The 25,520-nt window shown below is 44.3% G+C and overlaps 1 protein-coding gene across 1 annotated transcript in view; it reads left to right on the forward strand.

Annotated features, from left to right (window-relative positions):
* Window positions 1–3,464: 3,464 nt before the first annotated feature.
* The window catches only part of FGF5 (fibroblast growth factor 5), a 34,312-nt gene continuing 12,256 nt past the window's right edge, over window positions 3,465–25,520 (forward strand). Inside the window, exons 1-2 of the mRNA XM_070756543.1 lie at window positions 3,465–3,843; window positions 19,191–19,294. Coding sequence (XP_070612644.1) covers window positions 3,465–3,843; window positions 19,191–19,294 — 483 coding nt within the window. The remainder of the gene's footprint in view (window positions 3,844–19,190; window positions 19,295–25,520) is intronic.

Consider the following 25,520-nt stretch of genomic DNA (forward strand, 5'->3'; position numbering starts at 1 on the left):
AGACAGCCAAGGTCTCACGTGCAGGGCCGAGCAGAAGGAGACAAAGACGCGCGTTCGGCTCTGGCATCATCGCCACGTCGGGTGAATAATTCATCGGTCGGGCAAGCCGTCCGCTTAGTAGCGCGCAGGGGCGCAGAACAAAGCAGCTCCCGACCTTGGAGACGCCCTGCTTATCCAGGCGCCTTCTTGGCTTGACCACAACTCCCATCACCCAACCTTTGGAGCCGAAGGCTGGGCATGATGGGGCTTGTCGTCTAAACCCGTCGGAAGGAGCCCGGCGAGGTAAAATTTGACCGAAGGAGGAGGCGACCCCGAGGCGGCCTTTTGTACCAAGCCTCGCCCGCGGAAGCGAGTCGGACGCCGAGGTCTCTCAAGCCCTTCCCACGTTCTGGCTGCCTTCTTCCCGCGATGCCCTTCACCCGATTGGATGACTCGCTTTCCTGATGGTTAGAACAACCTCGAGAAGTTGTAAAAGCTCCAAGGCTGGAAGTTTTTAAGAAGAGATAACCATTTGTCTGAAGTGGTGTAGGGTTTCCTGCTTCGGCAGGGGGGTTGGACTAGAAGACCTCCAAGGTCCCTTTCTTCTCTTCTCTATTTCTACTCTATTCTGCTCTATTCTACTCTACTCTATTCTTATTCTTATTCTACTCTGCTCTTCTCTATTCTATTCTACTCTGCTCTATTCTACTTTATTTCTATTCTATTTATTCTCTCTTGTCTTAATTATAGTCCTTATTCTACTCTACTCTACTCTACTCTACTCTACTCTACTCTACTCTACTCTATTCTATATCTCCTCTCCTCTATCCTTGTTCTATGTATTCTATCTCTTATCTTCTCTATTCTATTCTTATTCTATTTATTCTTTCTCTTCTCTTCTCTTCCCTTCTTTATTCTAATTCCACTCCACTCCATTCCATTCCAACTCAGGAGTCCATCAGACCAAGAATATCTAACCCAGGTTAATCTAACCAAGCTATCTCAAAGATTTCCCCCACCCCCCAATACACACACATTCAAGAGGCAACTGGACTTTCTGGCTTTTCTTGGGAGACGTTTAGCTTGCCACCCAAGATGCTTCTTCCACTCTAACTTGATGGTGGGGAATTTGCCCTTCTTGAAGGCCACCAATCCAATCAGAGCCGAGAATGCTTCCTGGATGAGAAGCGAAACGCCTTCAAAGGAAAAAAAAAACCCAACAGTTGCCCCTTGGGGAAAAATAAGCACCTTTTGGGGCAACCGCGAACCTGGATGACTGAGACCCTCCGCGGACCTCTAACCAAGCTAAACACGCGTGATGGGGGGAGCGGATCTCCCACGCTTTCGCCGAACTCAGGGACAGCAAGAAAGACTGGCCCACAGTGTGAAATGAGAGGCATTGGATTCGTAGGTATCACGGAAGGCGTCCAGACAGCGCTTTTAAGCTTTTTTTTTTTTAAGCGCAAAAGTCCCGAAGTTGAAGCTGTTATATATCAAGTTTCCCACACTTTAAAAAATCCAAATCTTTTGTTTATTTTTTATTTTTTGCGCGCGCGGGGGGAGGAGGGGGTCATTTACGGCGGTGGAAACTACTGAAAAAGTACCACCAGCATCTGTGGTGCTGCCAATCGAGCATCCGCAGAATGGTTAACCGGCTTGATCACCAACTAGAAATCATCCAGGTTTCTCACGACTCGTTTGAGTCAGCGGAAGGATCGCGCTTCCAAGGCCTGGGTGGATTTCCACCTGGGATCGTTTGCTCCAAGCGAGGCTTTCCAAATCGGCAGATCCCGAAAAATGGCGTCGCAATTTCAAGGCTGCAACTTTGTTGCTTGCTACTCTCAATCCCATGGTCCCCAGCCTTTATGAGACAATGGGTACCGCTCCCCACCCCCCAACAAAGCACGTCGATCGCGTGATCTGGTCGCTTTGGTTAGATCTGCCGTCCCACCCACCTTGCGATTGTGTGCTCAGCCTCATCCGTGAGCTTTATATATACAGTACATGGTCTGCCGAATCCTTGAAGGCAATCCGGATTGGGAATCTAGAAAAAGGAGTCGCTTTCCCCCCTGGGGGTAATATATATGCAACCCACGCTTTCCCCCACCCTTTTTATTTGCAAACCCAGCCGCCGAGCCTCGAGGTAACAGCGGCTAAAGGGCTATAGGGACACGACACGTCCCTTCTTACTTTTCCCTGTCGTGCCTTATAAAAACCCTCCACGCTGGTATTCCTCCCCCCCCCCAGTTTGAAGACGTGTGGACTTATAATAATAACAACAGAGTTGGAAGGGACCTTGGAGGTCTTCTAGTCCAACCCCCTGCTTAGGCAGGAAACCCAACACTGCTTCAGACAGATGGTTATCCAACATCTGCTTAAAAACTTCCAGCGTTGGGGCATTCACAACTTCTGGAGGCAAGCCGTTCCACTGATTAACTCTTCTGACTGTCAGGAAATTTCCCCCTAGTTCTAAGTTGCTTCTCTCCTTGTTTAGCTTCCACCGATTGCTTCTTGTTCTATCCTCAGGCGCTTTGGAGAATAGGTTGACTCCGTCTTCTTTGTGGCAACCCCTGAGATATTGGAACACTGCTATCATGTCTCCCCTGGTCCTTCTTATAATTTTATAATTTCCAGAATTCTGGGAAATGAAGTCCACGCGTCCTCAAATTGAGAAATTTGGGCACCCATCAAATCATGAAGCAGGGAATTCCGCGGGATATTAATCTTCTTTTGGAGAGCTGCCCAGAAGCGCAGGATGGAGAGGTCGGCGCTTCCGTTAAAGCGCCTACACCGCCGCTTGCCGAGATTGCGGGCCGTCAGCCTGGCACCCGCCTCCTTTACCCTTCGCCAAAAAGAGACCACCCCACCCCCCCCGCGCTCCCTTCCAAGCTCCTCCACCTTGGCTCGCTCTTTCTCTCTCTCTTCCTTCCAATTCGGGAAGCTCGCCCGGCGGGAAGAAAAACCCACCAGCTGGTGCGTAAAAGCGCGATTGGTGCGTAAAAGTGCCGGCTTGCGCTCTCTCCTTCGCCACTCCGGCCCTGACCAGGGGTGACCCTCGCGCCTGGCCGGAGTCCTTCCTCCTCCTTCTCCTCCCCCCATCGGTGATCCTGCGAGACGCGCCTCCACCTCCGCCCTTCTCCTTCCCCCGCCACCTCCCCCCCCCCCCCAGCTTCGGGAAGGTCTGGCGAAGCCAGCCTCCTTTAAACTCCAGGCATGTCGAGAGGAGCTGCGCGTGAGATCACCCGGGTTATAAATATCTCCGTGCCAGCGCCGCGCTCTCGGACGGACCCCGCGCTCTTTTCCCTCTCGCGGGGGCCGACTATGCCGCCTTCCCGGCGCGGCGGCGGAGCGCACGGCCGGCTGCCCTGTAGGTGCAGCGGCGGCGGCAGCTGCAGCGGCGGAAGGAGTAGCAGCAGCAGCAGCCGCCGCCGCTTCTCCTCCTCCTCCTCCTCCAAAATGCCAGGCGCGTCTCTCGGGCTGGAAGCATGAGCCTGCCTTCCTCCAGCTGCCTCCACCTCCTCCTCCTCTTGCTTAGTGGCCACTTGATCCTCCCGGCTTTGGCGCGCCCGCGGCCCCTTCGGGCGCAATTTGGAGAGGCCGAGCGCCACAACGTTGGCAGCAGCAGCAGCAGCAGCGATCTTGGAAATCGCCCCGCCACTTCGTCTCTCTCCTCCTCCTCTTCCTCCTCCTCCTTTTCCGCACCTTCCTCGGGAGTTCAAAGCGGCGGCTCGGAGATGAGCAGTTTTATGTGGAGTCCCTCCGGGCGTCGAACGGGCAGCCTCTACTGCAGGGTGGGCATCGGCTTCCATCTCCAGATCCACCCGGATGGACAGGTCAACGGCTCTCACCACGATAGCCTCTTAAGTAAGTAAGTAAGCCAAGCGTGGGCGCCTCTCCCGCCCCTCGTTTTGGCGGTGGGCACGCCGGAGCGGTCGCCAAGTTCTGCGTTTCGGGGAGCCGGTGTTGACTTGGCCATGCGTTGCACGCCTATGTTGTTGTTGTTTTTAAAGTGCATCTTAAAAAAACATTTAATAGATAGTTCAGAATGTCTCGCTTGGCTCAGTCCCTGGAGGATTCCTCTTATTTAATTTCTAGCTTTTGAAGCGCGCTGCTTTGCGCTCCGGGAGTTAAATTCAGGTGCTTCAACGCCTTTGGGAATTTTTTATACTGCGGTTCGCAGGCAGTGAAAACCCTAAAGCGCTGGAGCGGTGAAATCTGGACGAGAGATACTTCTCCAAATAAAAGGGTCTGTAAATTGGCGATGAAAGATACCGGATGCTAATGCAAGCTGCTGAGAGCAAAGCCATCCCAAATAAGTAGGTAGGTAAGTAGTCCAGCGTGAAAATTACCGGAAACTATAACAAATAGATAGATAGAATTCTTTATTGGCCAAGTGTGATTGGACACACAAGGAATTTGTCTTTGGTGCAGATGCTCTCAGTGTACATAAAAGAAAATGTACATTTGTCAAGAATCATGAGGTGCAACACTTAATGATTGTCATAGGAGTCAAATAAGCAGGAAACAATTAATATTAATAAAAATCTTAAGGATGCAAGTAACAAGTTACAGTCATACAGTCATAAATGGGAGGAGAGGGGTGATAGGAATGATGGGGGAAAACTAGTTGTAATGGCAGTGCAGACTTAGTAAATATACTGCTAAAAAAATAAAGGGAACACTCAAATAACACATCCTAGATCTGAATGAATGAAATATTCTCTTTGTTCTGTACAAAGTTGAATGTGCACAACAGCAGGTGAAATTGATTGTCAATCAAGGTTGCTTCCTAAGTGGACAGTTTGATTTCACAGAGGTTTGATTTATTTGGGTTCTATTGTGTTGTTTAAGTGTTTCCTTTACTTTTTTGAGCAGTGTAGTTTGACAGTGTTGAGGGAATTTTTTGTTTAGAAGAATGATAGCGTTCGGGGCTTCAAGAGTTGTAGAACTAATCCTACATAGCTTTTGCTCTGGCAATCTCACACTACTTGCCAGAGCTTACAAAACTTTCGCCAGACCCATCCTTGAAAACAGCTCATCTGTTTGGAACCCATATCACATCTCAGACATTAACACCCTTGAAAATGTCCAAAGATACTTCACCAGAAGAGCCCTTCACTCCTCCACTCGAAACAGAATACCCTACGAGATTACACTTTCAATCCTGGGCCTAGAAAGTTTAGAACTAAGATGCCTTAAACAAGATCTAAGTATTGCCCACAAGATCATATGCTGCAACGTCCTGCCTGTCGGCGACTACTTCAGCTTCAACCACAACAACACAAGAGCACACAACAGATTTAAACTTAATATTAACCGCTCCAAACTTGACTGTAAAAAATATGACTTCAGTAACCGAGTTGTCAAAGCGTGGAACTCATTACCGGACTCCATAGTGTCATCCCCAAACCCCCAACACTTTACCCTTAGATTATCCACGGTTGACCTATCCAGATTCCTAAGAGGTCAGTAAGGGGCGAGTACAAGTGCACTAGAGTGCCTTCCGTCCCCTGTCCTATTGCTCTCCTATATCTCCTATACCTTTCTTCTATTCCTATATCTCTTCTTCTATTCTTTCATTGATATGTTCTATTACTATATCTTTTTTTCTATTATTTCTTAGATATATATTTACTATGAGTATCTCCTCTATAACCTTCATCATGTATTTTACTATGTGTATATAGATATATACCCACTAAAACCCTCATTGTGTATTGGACTAGATAGATAGATAGATAGATAGATAGATAGATAGATAGATAGATAGATAGATAGATAGATAGATAGATAGATAAAAAATAAACTGTTCTTGTGTCTAGTTGTCTTGGTGTGCAGTGCTCTGTAGCGACATTTTGAGGGTAGGAGTTGAAATAGTTTATATCCAGGATGCGAGGGGTTGGTAAAAGAGTAATTAAAATAATTCGGGTTTTAATAATTCAGGTTTCTGCTCTCTTGAAATCTTGACTATTTATTCCTTGGGTCTTCAGGGCACCACTTACCCTGTTAAGTAGGTTTAGACTCTATTCGGTTTTTAAAAAGGCAGAATTTTTGCCCAGGTGAGAGAAAATAGAAGCTGTTGGCTTCATTGAAGAAGGGGGATGTCAGTTGGTGGAACTGTGGGAGAGATGGGTTGACTACAAACAACCATTGCAGACTCCGATGCAAACATCCGAAGGAATGCAGTGTACAGGGAGTCCTCCACTTACGACCAAAATTGAGCCCCAAGGTTGTGCTGCTGATTGAGGCAGTTTAAGTGAGTTTGCCTCATTTTACGATCTTTTTTTTTTGGCTTGCCATGGTTTGTTAAGTGAATCACTGAAGTTGTTTAAGTTAGTAACATGAATTAAGTTAGGGAGGTAAATCTGGATTCCCCATTGAGTTTGCTTCTTGGAAGGTCGCCAAAGGCGATGACATGACCCCGGGACGTTTCAACCATGATGGATACATGCCACTGCTTATTGGTACCTGGACTATCGTTAAGTGTTGTACCTCATGATTCTTAAAGAACTTATCTTTTATGTACATTGAGAGCATCTGCACCAATGACAAATTCCTTGTGTGTCTAATTGCACTTGGCCAGTGAAATTCTACTCCACTAAACTCTATTCTATTCTTCATTCCAATATTCTATTCTATTCTATTTTACTCTACTCTACTCTATTCTATTCTATTCTATTCTATTCTTCATTCCAATATTCTATTCTATTCTATTCTATTCTACTCTTCTCTACTCTACTCTACTCTATTCTATTCTTCATTCCAATATTCTATTCTATTCTATTCTATTCTTCATTCCAATATTCTATTCTATTCTATTCCATTCCATTCCATTCTATTCCATTCCATTCCATTCCACTCTACTCTATTCTATTCTATTCTATTCTTCATTCCAATATTCTATTCTATTCTATTCTTCATTCCAATATTCTATTCTATTCCATTCCATTCCATTCCATTCCATTCCATTCCATTCCATTCCATTCTACTCTATTCTATTCTTCATTCCAATATTCTATTCTTCATTACAATATTCTATTCTATTCTATTCTACTCTACACTACTCTATTCTATTCTTCATTCCAATATTCTATTCTATTCTTCATTCCAATATTCTATTCTATTCTTCATTCCAATATTCTATTCTATTCTATTCTATTCTATTCCATTCCATTCCATTCTATTCCATTCCATTCCATTCTACTCTACTCTACTCTATTCTATTCTATTCTTCATTCCAATATTCTATTCTATTCTATTCTTCATTCCAATATTCTATTCTATTCCATTCCATTCCATTCCACTCTACTCTACTCTACTCTATTCTATTCTATTCTTCATTCCAATATTCTATTCTATTCTATTCTTCATTCCAATATTCTATTCTATTCCATTCCATTCCATTCTATTGTACTCTACTCTACTCTATTCTATTCTTCATTCCAATATTCTATTCTTCATTACAATATTCTATTCTATTCTATTCTACTCTACACTACTCTATTCTATTCTTCATTCCAATATTCTATTCTATTCTTCATTCCAATATTCTATTCTATTCTTCATTCCAATATTCTATTCTATTCTTCATTCCAATATTCTATTCTATTCTTCATTCCAATATTCTATTCTATTCTTCATTCCAATATTCTATTCTATTCTATTCTATTCTTCATTCCAATATTCTATTCTATTCTAGTCTAGTCTAGTCCATTCCATTCTTGCCAAGTATCCGAATTTTGATCACATGACCATAGGGGTGCGGCAAAGGTTGTAAGTGTGCAAAATGGTCCTAAGTCACTTTTAGTAAACTCTGAACAGTTAGTAAATGAATGGCTGTAAGTTAAGGACTACCTGTAGAACGATTGGCTAATCCTAATGCAATTGGGAAGGTTCCTAATGCAAACAACGCATGGTGTAAAATCAAGATGGATGTGTGAAAGGCACCACTAGAGTACGGATCACAAGGTGCAGCTGATATATTTTGCAACAACCCATGTTTTTCTTCCTGGACTGGGCTACTTCAAGGCAGCAGCTGGGAAGTTTGCTGGAACTGGGTATACGAAGGCCTAGGGGCAACATAATCGCAGTCTTGGAATATTTGACGGGCTGTCACAGGGAAGAAGGGGTCAACCTCTTCTCCAAAGCATCCGAGGGCAGGACAAGAACTAACAGATGGAGACTTAGAGTGATCCAACCTAGAACTAAGGAGGAATTCTGCTGACAGTGAGAACAATTAGCCTTCAAAAGTTGTGGACTGGAGGTTTTAAGAAGAAATTGGAAAGCCATTTGTCTGAAATGGTATAGGGCAGTGATTATTATTGTTATTGTTGTTGTTATTATTATTATTATTATTATATTTATTATTATATTTATTATTTTATTATTTTATTATTTTATTTATTTATTCATTCATTCATTCATTCATTCATTCATTCATTCATTCATTTATTTGACTTCTATGCTGCCCAATCCCGAAGGACCGAGGGCAGCTTACAACAATATAAAAATACAATTTACAATAAAAAGAAGTCAAATATAAATTAAAACAGTAAGCCCAGTTAAAACCCACGACTCAACAATCAGATCAACATATACATACCATTCAATACGATCTGGCCATGAAAGATGTAAAATTCATGGCCTGCCAGGTCTTCATATCCTTTCGGAAGGCCAGCAGGGTGGGAGCAGTATGGACATCCGGGGGGCGGATTTGGTTCCTAGAGCGGCCCTACCCCATGGACCCGCCTACCTGCATTGTTTAGTCCAATGTTTCCCAACCTTGGCAACTTGAAGATATCTGGACTTCAACTCCCAGAATTCCCCAGCCAGCACTCGCTGGCTGGGGAATTCTGGGAGTTGAAGTCCAAATATCTTCTAGTTGCCAAGGTTGGGAAACACTGGTTTAGTTGACGGGATCCAGAGAAGGCCAAGTGTGTGGGGGAGGGTGCTAACATGCATGCATATGCCGACACCCCTTCCCCCCCATGCATGTGCACCCCGTCATTGCCCCCCCCGCCATGCCCATGAGGCCTTATTGAAGTGTGATATGTGAAAAAAATTGCCCAAATGGGCAAACCAGAAATGCGAGAAAATGCACTGTGCTGTTTTTTCCACTCCAGATGGTTCAGGGCAGTGTCACTCGCTGGGCTGACAATTTGCTTCGTGTTCCCCACGCTCTCCTTCCTGGGTCACCTCCACCCCCCAGGCTGGGTAGCTAGGTGAATGGGTGCTGCCAGAAGCATAAATGCTGCCAGCGCCGCTTCCACCCACACCTTCTGCTTGCACCTCAGGCCGATGGTAACTGTGTGACGTTGGAGGGGAGCCAGGCAGGAGAGAGGGAAGCGTGTCCGAGGCCAGGAAGGAGGAAAGAGGAAAGAAGCAAGGAGCGCAGACGCAGCAGCAGCAGGGAAGAAATGGAAAGTCGAGGTGAGACCAGTAATCCAGGAAGTGACAGCCGCCAATCAGCTATAGCTGCACACGCATCTCAATTTTCGCCGGTGGAACTATGTTCCACCCCGTCCTGCCTGCTGCCCACTCCTGGTTTCTTGCCTGAGCAAGGGGGTTGGACTAGAAGACCTCCAAAGTCCCTCCCAACAATGTTGTTCTGTTAACCGCGGTGTGCTAAGATTCAGCTAATGCCATGTCGTGGCCAGCAATAAAGTTTTCTTGGTAGGTTATCTTAGAAACATAGAAACATAGAAACATAGAAGTCTGACGGCAGAAAAAGACCTCATGGTCCATCTAGTTCCTTTGTGGTACCCACAAATTTGGATAGGTTATTGCTTCTTATGGTGATATCCATTTAGGAATTTCCATATAATATTGTTTTTTAATTTGGATCTAATTATCCATAATACAGTGTTCCCTCGATTTTCACGGGGGATACGTTCCGAGACCGCCCGCGAAAGTCGAATTTCCACGAAGTAGAGATGCGGAAGTAAATACACCATTTTTGGCTATGGACAGTATTACAAGCCTTCCCTCAACACTTTAAACCCCTAAATTACCATTTCCCATTCCCTTAACAACCATTTACTCACCATTATTACTGGTACTCACCATTGAATAAGACACTTCGTGATCCTGATATTTATAAACATAATTATTTATTAACAATAATTATTTTTTTTCTTATTTATTTGCAAAAATTATTAGTTTGGTGATGACGTGATATAGAAAAAAAAACCACGATGTATTTTTTTAATTAATATTTTTTGAAAAACCATGGTACAGTGATCCCCCGAGTTTCACGATCTCGATCTTTGCGAAACGCTATATCGCAATTTTTCCACCCGATGACGTCACTCCCTTCCTTTCTCATCTTTCTTTCTCTCTCTTTCTCTCTCTTGCTTCTTCCTCTCTCACACTCTCTTCCTCCCTCTCTCATCTCTTTCTTTCCTTCTCTCTCTTTCTCTATCTCTCCCCCTCTTGCTCTTGAGCGGCGGGCGGCACCCAGGGAAGGTTCCTTCAGCCGCCCACCAGCTGATCTGCTCGGCAGCGCAGTAGCAGCGAGGAGCCGAAGATGGGGTTTCCCCTTTGCGTGGGCAACGGGGAAACCCCATCTTCGGCTCCTCGCTGCTACTGCGCTGCCGAGCATATCAGCTGGTGGGCGGCTGAAGGAACCTTCCCTGGGTCTTCAACTCCCAGAGCGGCGGACAAGCGGCGGCCGGACAAGCGGCGGACAAGCGGCGGGCAGACAAGAAAAGCGGCGTCCGGACAAGCGGAAAAGCGGCGGACAAGCAGCGGCCGGAAAAGCGGTGGCCGGAAAAGTGGACAAGCGGCGGACAAGCAAAAAAGCGGCGGACAAGCGGTGGGCGGAAAAGCGGCGGCCGGACAAGCGGAAAAGCGGCGGACAAGCTGAAAAGCGGCGGACAAGCGGACAGGCAGGCGGCTCCTCAGCTGCTGGGTCTTCCCAGGTGCGGAAGTAAAAACACCATCTGCGCATGCGTGGCCATGGAAAAAGGGGCGCGCATGCGCAGATGGTGTTTTTACTTCCGCACCACTACATCCCGAAAAATCGATTATCGCGAGGGGTCTTGGAACGGAACCCTCGCGATAATCGGGGGATCACTGTATAGGGTATCCGTGAAGTTCGAACCCGCGAAAATCGAGGGAACACTGTACTTCTCCTTATATAATGTAAAGTATGAATATTTTTTTGTATTTATCAGTGGTGTTGGGCAAACCGAACTTGCAAAGTTTGGGTTCGTGCCGAACTTTGCAGTTTTCGGCATGCGAACCCGAACTTTTTAAAAAGTTCGGGTAAAGTTCAGGTTCGGCGTTCGGTCGAACACCGCGAAACGCCGCCACCCGGGAGGACAGTGGGGAATCCCATCGTGGGATTTCCCACCTCCGTTTGCTTGCAGTGCTGCAAGCAAAAGGAGGTGAGAAATCCCACGATGGGATTCCGGGGGTGGGACTTTGACATCACGGAGACTACTTCCTGACTGTTCTGTCTGGGTCACTCCAGAAGCTATGACCAACCCAAAAAGATAAGCCAGACACACCGGTTGAATCCAAACACAGTTTTATAATGGTAAAGAGACAAGAAGCCAACAGAAAATGTCCTTACAGATCAGGAAAACACTGGAACTCCAAATAGATACACGAAGGCAATTGTTCATACAGAAACACAGAATCCTTAATGCAGACGAGGCTGTTGAGATAACAGACACACTCCTCCCACCAGTCTTCAAGGCTGCTGGGCCACGAGCCAGGAACAAAAACACTGAGAGAAAATGCAGATAACACCAACTCCCCTTTGATAACACTCCACGCTGCATAGGATGGTTCTCATGTCTTATAAACCCTTCCCTGCTAATGAGGACCACACCCAACCCCCTGGTGTTTCTCATTCAATGCTGATAATATCTACGCAGTTGATTCCTCCTTTGAGCTATGCGTCTCTGCCGCATACTAATGATAGCTTGTGCGTCATCATCTAGGGACTCCAGGGAATCAAAGCTACTTGCTGGAGAGAGCCCTTCCCCAGGGCTCCCAGGCCTTGCATCACCTTCACTTTCGTGACTGCTGTCTACACTATCTGACTGCCAAGAACTCTCCTCTCCGCTCTCAGCCTCCCCCGGGCATGGAGCCAGCAGAGACGCAGCTGGTCTTTGATCTGGCTCAGGCTGAAACACAACACTGACCGGCTGAAACGGAGAGGAAGGAGTCTCCGTGATGTCAAAGCCCCACCCCCGGAATCCCATCGTGGGATTTCCTACCTCCTTGTTTATTTTTACAGAAAAGGACACCGCAGCGGCCCTGCTGCTGTTTGGGTTCGGGTTTAGATAAAGTTCTGGTTCAGCAAACTCACCCGAACTTCACGACAAAGTTCAGATTAATTCACCGAACTTCGTTGGGTTCGCCCAACACAATTTATCAGTCCCCAAAAAGGAATTCACCTAAAAACTATCTTCACTTAGCAACAGAAATTTTGTGGCTCCATTGGGTGTTATAAGTCGAGGACTCCGGGCATTCAGGCTTAATAGAAACATAGAAGATTGACAGCAGAAAAAGACCTCATGATCCATCTGGTCTGCCCTTATACTATTTCTGTATTTTATCTTAGGGTGGATCTATGTTTATCCCAAGCATGTTTAAATTCAGCTACGGAGGGTTTACCAACCACGTCTGCTGGAAGTTTGTTCCAAGCATCTACTACTCTTTCAATAAAATAATATTTTCTCATGTTGCTTCTGATCTTTCCCCCAACTAACCTCAGATTGTGCCCCCTTGTTCTTGTGTTCACTTTCCTATTGAAAACACTTCCCTCCTGAACCTTATTTATTTATTTATTTATTTATTTATTTATTCATTCATTCATTCATTCATTCATTCATTCATTCATTCATTCAATTTTTATGCGGCCCTTCTCCTTAGACTCAGGGCGGCTTACAACATGTTAGCAATAGCACCTTTTAACAGAGCCAGTGTATTGCCCCCATAATCTGGGTCCTCATTTGACCCACCTTGGAAGGATGGAAGGCTGAGTCAACCTTGAGCCGGTGATGAGATGTGAACCGCTGACCTTCAGATCTACAGTCAGCTTCAGTGGCCTGCAGTACAGCACTCTACCTGCTGTGCCACCCCGGCTCAATTTATTTAACCCTTTAACATATTTAAATGTTTTGATCATGTCCCCCTTTTCCCTTCTGTCCTCCAGAAGGGTGATGGCAATAGAGAGGAGAGAAATGGGCCAAGATGAACTTTTGGGAGCCTCTGGATTTCCTGTGGTTTGCTAGGCTATTTTTTGCAAAAGAATGGGTGTTTTGGAGAGCTGGCCCGACAGCTCTATTCTTCCTTGCTGCTATTGCAGTATTCTACATTGCAAAGCTATTGATGCTGCTTAACCAAGCCTTTTATTTACCCAGCAAGAACTGGAACATCTGCTGAGCTCTTCCAGCCAAAAATATATATATAACCCTGCATCAGCGTTTTGATTCACCCCACTTTTTGCAGTCTCTCTCTTTCTCTATTCCACTGCATTTTTCTGTTATTGTTTTTTAACTGCCTGGTTTGAATGACCACCGCAGTTTTAAGCCAAATTTTTGTTGTATTCCCTCTTTGTTTTTTCCCCAGTAGCTTTTCTTCTGTTGGAAGGCAACTCCAATCCTCCTCAGCTATGGGGCTCTGCTGGCTGGGAATTATGGGTTTTAGCTGGTACGGCTGGGATCGGGGTTACGGTGGCAGAAATTGAGATACACACAGGGTTGGGCAGCAGGCAGGACGGGGTGGAATAGAGTTCCATTGGCTGAAACCCACCTCTGTCGTCAGGCATGGAGGAATTGAGATATTCCTTTCCCCCCAGGCCTATACAATTTATGCATGGTGTGTTTGTGTGTATGTTTGACTTTTGGTAAGGGTTTTTAGTTATTTTAAATACTAGATTTGTCATATGCTGTTTTATTATTGTTGTTAGCCACCCCAAGTCTACGGAAAGGGGCGGCATACAAATCTAATAAATAGATAGATAGATAGATAGATAGATAGATAGATAGATAGATAGATAGATCAATCCATCAATCCATCAATCCACCAATCCACCAATCCACCAATCCACCAATCCACCAATCCACCAATCCACCAATCCATCAATCCATCACTCCATCACTCCATCACTCCATCCATCCATCCATCCATCCATCCAACCATCCAACCATCCAACCATCCAACCATCCAACCATCCAACCATCCAACCATCCAACCATCCAACCATCCAACCATCCAACCATCCAACCATCCAACCATCCAACCATCCAACCATCCAACCATCCAACCATCCAACCATCCAACCATCCAACCATCCAACCATCCAACCATCCAACCATCCAACCATCCAACCATCCAACCATCCAACCATCCAACCATCAAACCATCAAACCATCAAACCATCAAACCATCAAACCATAAATAAATGAAGATGCCTGCGCAGCTCCAGCTGATTGGCAGCTGTCACTTCTTGGATTACTGGTCTCAGCTTGGCTCTCCTTTTTCCCCCTGCTGCTGCTGTGTCTGCACTCTTTGCTTTTTTCCTCTTTCCTCCTTCCTGACCTCGGACAAGCTTCCCTCTCTCCTGCCCTGGTCCCCTCCAGCCTCACGCGGCCACCTCCCTCCTGAGGTGCAAACAGAAGGCGTGGGTGGAAGCAGCGCTGGCAACATTTATGCTTCTGGCAGCACCCGTTCGCCTAGCTACCCAGCCTGAGGTGGTGGGGAGGCGACCCGGGAAGGAGAGCATGGCAAACGCAAAGCAAATTGTCACCCAAGCGAGCGACACTGGTAAGATTGTAAGTCAAGGACTTAACAGTTCACTTGAACGATGATGATCGTTCAAGCCACTCCCAACTGATCACATGGCTGGCAAGCCACTCCTACCCATTCACATGACCATTAAGCCACACCCACAAAGTAAGCAACACCCACAGTGTGGCAGTAAAACTTTTGGCTGCCCATTACTGGATAGACATGCGTTTCCCAGACCAGAATACCTCCGAAACTGCCTTCTGCCACACGAATCCCAGTGGTCGATTAGGTCCCACAGAGTTGGCCTTCTCCGGGTCCCGTCGACTAAACAATGTCATCTGGTGGGACCCTGGGGAAGAGCCTTCTCTGTGGCAGCCCCGGCCCTCTGGAATCAACTCCCCTCAGAGATTAGGACAGCCCCCACCCTCCTCACCTTTCATAAGTTATTAAAAACTCATCTTTGCCGTCCTTGGAGAGAGGCGGCATACAAATCTAATAAATCATTATCATTATCATTATCATTATCATTATCATTATCATTATCATTATCATTATCATTATCATTATCATTATCATTATCATTATCATTATCATTATCATTATCATTATCATTATCATTATCATTATCATTTCCACCATCCCTATACCTGCATTCGCGTGCATCCACAATATTTGGTAGTAGCCCACCCCTGCACCTGGGCTTAATTTGGAACAGATACAATAGAGCAAAGGTCTCTAACCTTGACAACTTTAAGCCTGGTGGACTTCAACTCCCAGAATTCCGCAGCCAGTTGTCAACGGAATTCTGGGAGTTGAAGTCCGCCAGGCTTAAAGTGCCTAATTTGGAGACAATAGAGGCAGGCCAAGGATTTGCAGCAGGGGACAGCTAATTTTATGCCAGATTACTTTTATTAAATGGGGAAAAAATATCCTTAGATTTCCTAACCCTGCAGAGGAAAGCCCTCCGGCCTGGGAAAACCAGAATATTTTATTTCGCTCGCCATGTTGCATTTCACTTGTTTAAAAGTTAGTTTCCTTCTTCAGTTCCAGAATCCTCTTTGTTGACCTTCAAAGCAAAAACCCCCAAAACAAAACAAAAAAAAAACAAAACTCTGCTTCTCGGTTCCCCCCCCCCCCTGCTTTTTTGATGATCCTCTGAAGCAGAGCAAAAAATGCATCCTTTTGAGATACAAATCCTCAAAAGGACTTGGAGATAGAAGAAGGGGAACAGAAGGGGAGGAATGAGCTATTTAGCAGTGAAGTATTTGATTTGGAAAGGAGAGACAGGCTTCATTTCAGTCCATAGGGACATGTTGCAGAAAGGAAGGAACGGTGACAGCCTAACCTGGTGTTTCCCAATTTTGACAGCTTTAAGATAGGTGGGCTTTGACTCCTTTGAGAGAGTCGTGCTCTCTGGAGAATTCTGGGAGTTGAAGTCCAGACTTCTGATCAAGGAGAGAGTCAACCTGGAAATAAGGAGAAATTTTGATAGCGAGAACAATCTGTCAATGGAAGAGAAGTTAGGACCTTGGAATACTAATATCGAATGACCTAAGTGCTAAAGCCCACTGCAACAATATCGCCAAAAAAGCCTCTAGAGTTGTCAACCTGATCCTACGCAGCTTCTGCTCAGGCATCCTCACCCTACTCACAAGAGCCTAAAAAACTTTTGCCAGACCCATCCTAGACTACTGCTCATCTGTCTGGAACCCATACCACATCTCAGACATCAACACCCTTGAAAATGTCCAAAGATATTTCACAAGAAGAGCCCTTCACTCCTCCACTCGAAACAGAATATCCTACGAAAATAGACTAACAATCCTGGGCCTTGAAAGCCTAGAACTACGGCGCCTAAAACACGATCTGAGTATTGCCCACAAGATCATATGCTGCAGTGTCTTACCAGTCAATGACTACTTCAGCTTCAACCGCAATAACACAAGAGCACGCAACAGATTCAAACTTAATACGAACCGCGCCAAACTTGACTGTAAAAAATATTATTTCAACAATCGAGTTATCGAAGCGTGGAACTCATTACTGGACTCAATTGTCTCAACCCCTAACCCCCAACATTTCTTCCTTAGACTCTCCACGATTGACCTCTCCAGGTTCCTAAGAGGCCAGTAAGGGGCATACATAAGTGCACTGGTGTGCCTTTCGTCCCCTGTCCAATTATCTTTCCTTTCTTTCACCTATCTTATATATTCTCTTCCTTTCATATATCCTCTCCTCTAAGTTCTCCTTCACCCTCTTTTATATTATTACATGTCTATTTTCTTCCTATGTATTTATGTATTGGACAAATGAATAAATAAAATAAATAAAATAAATAAATAAAAAGTTGCCTTGGGAAGTTGTGGGAACTTCATCACTGGGGGATTACAACAAGGGACTGGACTGCCATCTGTTAGAAGTGGCATAAGGTCTCCTGCTTAGGTGGAGGGTTGGGTTAGATGACCTCCAAGGTCCCTTCCAATTCTGTTATTCTGTTATCTTAACAATGACAGTGTTTGAGAAACCCTGGCTAAACCTATCCAGGAAATATGATGTAACTAGTAATGGGGGGGAGAGGTTTATGAATTATTTATTTTTTATTTAATATTTTTATTGATTTTTATAATATAAAACACACACACAACATATTACATATAACATGTGCTCAGTGATCCCACCACCAGACAATCAATCATACTCCACCACCAGTAGGGGGTATTTCTTGTATAAATCATTTAAACCCAAGAGTGAAATACAGTACAGTGATACCTCGTCTTACAAACGCCTCATCATACAAATTTTTTGAGATACAAACCCGGGGTTTAAGATTTTTTTGCCTCTTCTTACAAACTATTTTCACCTTACAAACCCACTGCTGCTGCTGGGATGCCCCACCTGCGGACTTCCGTTGCCAGCTAAGCACCCATTTTTGCACTGCTGGGTTTCCCCTGAGGATCCCCTCCATGGGAAACCCCACCTCCGGACTTCTCTATTTTTGCGATGCTTCAGGGGAATCCCAGCATCGCAAAAACAGGCGCTTCACTGGCAACAGAAGTCCAGAGGTGGGGTTTCCCAGCGAGGGGAGCCTCAGTGAAATTGCAGCAACGCAGAAACACAGAGGTCCGGAGGTGGGGTTTCGAGGACTTCCATGTTTTTGCAATGCTGCAATTTCACTGATGCTCCCTTCCCAGCGAAGCGCTCATTTTTGCGATGCTGGGATTCCCCTGCAGTATCGCAAAAACACAGAAGTCCGGAGGTGGGTTTTCCTATGGAGGGGAGCCTCAGGGAAATCCTAGCAGAGCAAAAACGGGTGCTTCGGCTGGCAAAAGGGGTTAATTTTGGGCTTGCACGCATTAATCGCTTTTCCATTGATTCCTATGGGAAACATTGTTTCATCTTACAAACTTTTCACCTTAAGAACCTCATCCCGGAACCAATTAAGTTTGTAAGACAAGGTATCACTGTATTTCCTTACATATTATAGAGTAATTCCAACTTGTTTCTTATAGCTTGGTCTCGGATCCTACTCGCCATATCTCGTCTTACCTTGTCCCATCGCCCCATCAGTTGTTGCAAATCAGTTTCATTAATCGAATTCATCCTTTTATCCATAATCATAATCTCCACCATAAAGTAAAACAACATATAGTTATAAAAACAACAATGCTTAAAATCAATCATATACAAACTTTGCTTTTCTCATTACTCCCTAAATGGAGGTTCTTATCTCTCCCTCTGTAAAATTTTCTGTTAATTTTATACAACATTAGCAATTCTTTAAAATCTAAACTAAATTTTTCCCTCACCGTCTTACTACAAAAGGTTGCAAAAATGCAAAGAGTAATAAAAATCTCTTTGTCATTTGGAGAACTTTATACTTCATTAATAAAACAAACAGTATTTGGATGGAGTTACAACATATCTTATAGAAAAAAACGGTTCCAACTATGTTTACATTCCATTATAGCTCATTTTAATTAATTATATACACCAGCTTTGAAGAAATACACATCTTAAATTATAAGTGTCATCTTATATCTTTATATTAGACAATAAATTCTATTACCAGGAAAAAAACCTTTATCAATTACCGTAAAATTTACAGCGTAAATATTATTCTATTGTACATTAATTACGGCGTTTTCCCTTTTCCCTAACCACCAATAAAACCTCTCCCAACATTTGTAAAAATCAGATTCTCCTTTCCTCCTGCATCAGTTTTGTCCTTTAAAACCTCAGGACATTTATAAATAAATGTATATTCAGATAAACCAGGCAGCAAGGAAAGAAGCACCCATCCATGAAATAACTGGTTATAAGCCTAAAATGTCAGGGACATTTTTCCCCCCTGCTCCCCGCCTCTTCTCAACAAGGCATTTAAGTTTTCTCTCTCGTGTTTTGTTTGTCTGTGTTACGGTTCTGTGAATGATGAATTTTATTCTGGGGATTTCTTGTCCTTTTTGTAGGTATTTTGGAAATATTCGCCGTGTCTCAGGGGATAGTAGGAATACGCGGAGTTTTCAGCAACAAATTTTTAGCCATGTCGAAAAAAGGAAAACTTCATGCAAGTGTAAGTACATTTTTTCGTGCATCATGCGTTTCCAATGTATACGCTGAAATGTTTCATTGGGGAAAATACACATTGCTTTACCATCTTGCTAATCATGAATAGTGATGGGCGAACTGAACCCACACAATTCGGGTCCGTGCTGAATTTTGCGGTGTTTGGTACGTTGAACACGAACACGAAATTTTTCGAAACTTCGGGCAAAGTTTGAGGTCGTGTTTGGCGTTTGGAGCTTTGACGTCACCGGCAGGTTGCTAAGGACGCCAAGGTGATCACTTCCTGGATTCCATGGAATCCAGGAAGTGATCACCTTGGCGTCCTTAGCAACCTGCCGGTGATGTCAAAGCTCCGCCCCCGGAATCTCTTCATGGGAGGGATTCCCCAGCTCCTTCAAAGGGAGGTCTTCACGTAAAAATAAACATTGTTATTTTTACATGAAAGGACCGCCCTTTGCTTGCAGTGCCACTGCGGCATCCTTTCACGTAAAAATAACAATGTTTATTTTTACGTGAAGACCTCCCTTTGAAGGAGCTGGGGAATCCTTCCCATGAAGAGATTCCGGGGGCGGAGCCTTGACATCACCGGCAGGTTGCTAAGGACGCCAAGGTGATCTCTTCCTGGATTCCATGGAATCCAGGAAGTGATCACTTTGGCGTCCTTAGCAACCTGCCAGTATACGTGACGTCAAAGCTCCGCCCTCGGAATCTCTTGGTGGGATTCCCCGTTCGGATCCAGGTTCAGGTTCGGTTCGGGTTCAGCCGAATTTTGCGTAAAGTTCTCCCAAACGTGCCGAACCCGAACACTGTTGGGTTCGCCCATCACTAATCATGAATAATGAGACCTTTTCCTTCGACTTGAAATAGCCATCCCGGGCCTATATAATTTGACCCATAGGCTAGACACAACTTCTATCTATAGATTCAAGAAATATTTCAATCTCATTGTTTCCCCAAAATTTCAGAAGTAGGAAGGGAGGATTGTATTTCTGAAAAGGTATGTGCCTTTAGTATGATTGTGGTGTGAGTGGGTAGGGGTGTATGATTTTAAAATCTGGGGCTTTTTAAAAAATATATACATATTTTATTGATTTTTTTTTACAATGTAAACACACACGCAACATAAAACAAGTGTTTTGTGAATTGTGCTCACCACCAGACAAACATTCACACCCCACCACCCAATTGGGGGTGTTTCTTTCATAAACCATTTTAACCCAAGAGCAAAGTATCTATTTACATATTATAAAGTGATTCCAATTTGTTTCTTGTAGCTTGGTCTCGGATTCTACTTGCCATATATCGTCTTACCTTGTCCCATCGTCCCATCAGTCGTCGCAAGTCAGTTTCATTAATCGAATTCATCCTTTTATCCATAATCTCAAACGTTAGATTGTTTTAAATATTGGATTTTTGCATTGGTTTTTGTATTTTTATACATTGTAAGCCGCCCTGAGTCCTTGGAGAAGGGCAACATATAAGCCCAAGAAATAAAATTAAATAATTAAACAAACAAACAAATGAAGAAACAAACAAATAAATGTGGGAATGAGCTTGTAAGACTATCAGGGTTCCAATTAGCAAAATAAGACTTCGAGGCCTGAACTTCCTCAAAGCTCTATTTTATTAGTGATGCCTAGTGATGGGCGAACCCAACGGTGTTCGGGTTCGGTAAGTTCGGACAAACTTCGCGTAAAATTCAGCCGAACTCGAACCCGAACGGTTTGTGGCGCCAAAGCTTCACCCCCGGAATTTCTTTGTGGGAGGGATTCCCCAGGTCCTTCAAAGGGAGGTCTTTTCATGTAAAAAAAAATATTTTTACAAAAAAGGAGGCCGCAGCAGCACCGTAAACAAACGTTTATTTTTACATGAAAAGACCTCCCTTTGCTTCAGGCTGGTGTTTCTGTCCTTGTTCTCAGGCGAACACTCAGGCGAGAACAAGGACAGAAACACCAGCCTGAAGATGACGAGTGAGACCTCGTTGAAACGTCGCCAGAAATTTCCAAATCCTACATGGGAAGAAACCCGAATATACCAAGACCGTCATACCTGTACCCGTGAAAATCTACGAAAACAAATATACATACATACATACATACATACATACATACATACATACATATATTTACATGAAAAGACCTTCCTTTGAAGGAGCTGGGGAATCCCTCCCACAAAGAGATTCCGGGGGCGGAACTTTGACGTCACGTACACCGGCAGGTTGCTAAGGACGCCAAGGTGATCACTTCCTGGATTCCATGGCTACCAAGGGTAAAAACCTGGTGGGATCATAAATCTGAGAAATCTTTACCTTTACCTATCTTGCAATTAGTTTTATTGTTGTGCTGCTTGTCTGGATTACGTCAACGGGCTAAGAGTTTCTATAGAGAGTGTAAAGTATCATCTTAGCATTAGGGAATCCAGCCCTCTGCCTTTCGTATGATGTACAAAACGAATTGCGTACAGTTCTGGTCACCGCACCCTAAGAAGGATATAATGGAACTGGAAAAGGTACAAAAAAGGGCAATAAAGGAAATGGAGCCCCTCCCTGATGATACCAGGTTGCAACGCCTTGGTCTCTTCAGCCTTGAAAGACGGCGTTTAAGGGGTGACTTGATCGAAGTGTATAAAATCCTGCATGGGGTAGAAAAGATGGATAGAGAAAAATTATTTTCTATATCACACAATACTAGGACAAGGGGCCCCTCCCTAAAGCTCATAGGTAAGAAAGCGAGGACAAATCAAGGGAAATATTTCTTCACCCAGCGGGTCCTTGGTTTATGGAATTCACTTCCAGAAGAGGTCATGACGGCTGTCAGCCTGGATAGCTTCATGGCAGGATTAGACAGATTCATGGATGCCAAGTGTATCGGTGGTTATTGAAACGGATGTCCATCTGCCACCTCTATGTTGGTTGAGGCAGACAGGATTCCCTTGAGTACCACCAGAAGAGCCCTTCACTCCTCCACTCGAAACAGAATACCCTACGAAAGCAGACCATCAATCCTAGGTCTAGAAAGCTTAGAATTACGTCACCTAAAACATGATCAAAGTATTGCCCACAAGATCATATGCTGCAACGTTCTACCTGTCAATGACTACTTCAGCTTCAACCGCAACAACACAAGAGCACGCAACAGATTCAAACTTAATATTAACCGCTCCAAACTTGACTGTACAAAATATGACTTCAGCAACCGAGTTGTCGAAGCGTGGAACTCATTACCTGACTTAGTAGTGTCAACCCCTAACCCCCAACATTTTCCCCTTAGACTATCCACGATTGACCTCTCCAGGTTCCCCTTAGAGGTCAGTAAGGGGCGTACATAAGTGCACCAGTGTGCCTTCTGTCACCTGTCCAATTGTCTCTCCTTATCTCATTTATCTTTTCTTCCTTTCAAATATGTTCACCTATACTTTTATATCTTTTCTTCTATTCTTTTCTTTATTTATATTATTACATATCTATTCTCTTCAATGTGTATTATGTATTGGACAAAATAAATAAATAAATAAAAATAAATTTGTTGGGGGTCAGGGGAAAGGGAGGGTCTTGCCTTCTCTTTCTGCTCAAGATCCCCATGGACAATTGGTGGGCCACTGTGTGACACAGAATGCTGGACTCGATGGGCTTTGGCCTGATTCAGCATGGCTCTTCTTAGGTTCTTATGAATCAAAGCATCTCAGAGAGACCTTTGCTCTGCCCCGCTGTTTTAACCAAGGTGGGGAAAGGAAGCATTCAGACCAGGATTCGCTGATTGTCTGTTGTCCACCCCATTGCAACCCTGCCTGGGAGAGGAACACCGCCGTGCCTTCATCCGTTTCTCAGCTCTGCATGGTTTTGTAGTCCGTGCACAAAAGCCGCTGCTTCTGACTCACACAAAAGAGTCTGTTGTTGGGCTGCGACAAAGAGACACGGGGTGCCGTTTCGCTTTGTGGGCTTAGCTTTAAAGAGGGCATTATTTGAAACCTTGAAGATTTCAGTAAGCTTTGCCTTTCCCTAATAATTGATCCACCGGTTCTACTGTGGAATTGATGTTCCTGCTAGAACATTTGGATGCTGTGCCAGAATTGGCTTTCTAGTCACACAGGATGAAAACCCAGTTTGATATTACAGTATACAGGCACTGATGGGCTGCCAACATTTTTACTGCAGCACTGTAGGCGTGGCCTATTTTGTGGGTGTGTTGGTCATGTGACCGGGTAGGAGTGTCTTGCCGACCATGTAACCAGATGGGAGTGGCTTGACAATCATGTGACCAGAGGGTGGCTTAAAGGTCATGTGATTGGGTGGGAGTGTCTTACTAACCAAAATAACTTTTCAAATAGGTGCTTGGACTCTTTTTCCGTTGATTAAGTCACATTATTGGAATAGCCACAAAAAGGACAAATGATAGACAGCATTATTTGTTGAGGAGCAAAGAAACGTTTTAAGGCTTTGTGCGGAATGTATGTGTATATGTGTGTGTGTGTGTGTGTGTGTGTGTATCAAATGTTTTTTGCTGAAATTTTAAAAGTAAGGGAGACTAGGATGGCACCATTTCGGCCTTGTTCTGGCCTCATCAGCTAGCCACACCCTTACTGTGACTTGATCCGGCAGCTTCTGCCTTGTAAGGCAGAGAATTAACAGCTGATCCACCAGACCTGATCCCTTCAGCTCTGTACCAGGTAGGGGCTAAATGTTTTTTTTTTATGTCGGATCACCCTGGTATATTGAAGGAACGTCACAGCTCCTATATATATATTTGTTTTTGTAGATTTTCACGGGTACAGGTATGACAGTCTTGGTATATTCGGGTTTCTTCCCGTGTAGGATTTAGAAATTTCTGGTGACGTTTCGACGAGGTCCCACTCGTCACCTTCAGGCTGGTGCTTCTGTCTTTGTTCTAGGGCGAACAAAGTGAGACCTGAGCTGCCTTCTTTCTATAAATACTGGTGGCTGGGTGTGGTTTGATGGTTCAGCAATTGCCTGCTGTGTAGAAACTTCCTGGTGAGTCAGTGGGGTAACACCTGGGGTCGTTGATTTAACTGAGGTATGCTGATTAGTTAATGATTGTGGATTAGGGGTGATATCCTGAATAGTTGGAGCTTGCAGGCTACTTGGTTGTTTTGCAATGTGTGTTCTGAGTCTGGTTTCAGTTTCTATGGCTGGGATACGTTTGTTAATGAGGGCTGGTTTCCAGATGTCTGGTAGGCGGGAGGTATCATCCCGCTTGTTCATATTTTGGGGATGTTTTTCTATCTCGATGGCTTCCATGATTATTCTCTTGCTGTAGTGTTCTGTTTTGGAAATTAATTTAGTACTGTCAAAATCAATTTCATGTCCTGTAGTTTTGAAGTGTTGGAAAAGGGAGGAGGTTTTTTTCTTTTTTTCTTAATGCATTCTTATGTTCTGCAACACGTGCATTTACTCTCCTGTTAGTTTGTCCAATATATGTGGCTGGGCAGATTTTACATGGTGTTTGATAAACTCCCTGGGAGTTTATCCTACACGGGAAGAAACCCGAATATACCAAGACGTGAATTTGAAAATTAAGGGAGACTAGGATAGATCTATTTTGGCCTTATTTTGGCCTCATCAGCTAGCCATACCCACTGGGACTTGAACCTGCAACCTTTGCCTTGTAAGGCAGAGAATTATCCTCTAGGCTACAGTATCCAATCCCTTCAGCTCTGCACCAGGGAAGGGTTACATATTTTTGTGTCGAATCACCCTGGTGTATTGAAGGGACATATATATGACGGTCTTGGTATATTCGGGTTTTTCCCCGTGTAGGATAAATTCCCAGGGAGTTTATCAAATACCATGCAAAATCTGTGTGTGTGTGTATGTGTATGTGTATGTATGTATGTATGTATGTATGTATGTATGTATGTATGTACGTACGTACGTACATTGGACAAAAAAAATAAAGAAAATAAATACTGTTTCTAAATTGCTATTGCTATTTGTAAGCTTGTGATAATTCTTCGTGGGCTAGTGAACGGAATGCCCCGAAATGCAGAAAGCTTGGTTTCTCCTCCAAGATAATTTGAAATTACTTCCATATTTCCTGTTAAAGCCATGTCTTGCAACTTAGCGACAGTTAAAATTCAATTAACCCCCTCCTCGTTTTGGAGCCAGACATGCTGTTACAGATGGATCTGAGCACAGAGAGGTCACTCTGGAACAGATACTGACCTGTGAAGTCTTCTTTCAAAATCAGTGCAAAGAAATTAGATGAAACCGGAGCCAA

This window comes from Erythrolamprus reginae, chromosome 7, assembly GCF_031021105.1.
Source record: "Erythrolamprus reginae isolate rEryReg1 chromosome 7, rEryReg1.hap1, whole genome shotgun sequence".
Taxonomy (NCBI): Eukaryota; Metazoa; Chordata; class Lepidosauria; order Squamata; family Dipsadidae; genus Erythrolamprus; species Erythrolamprus reginae.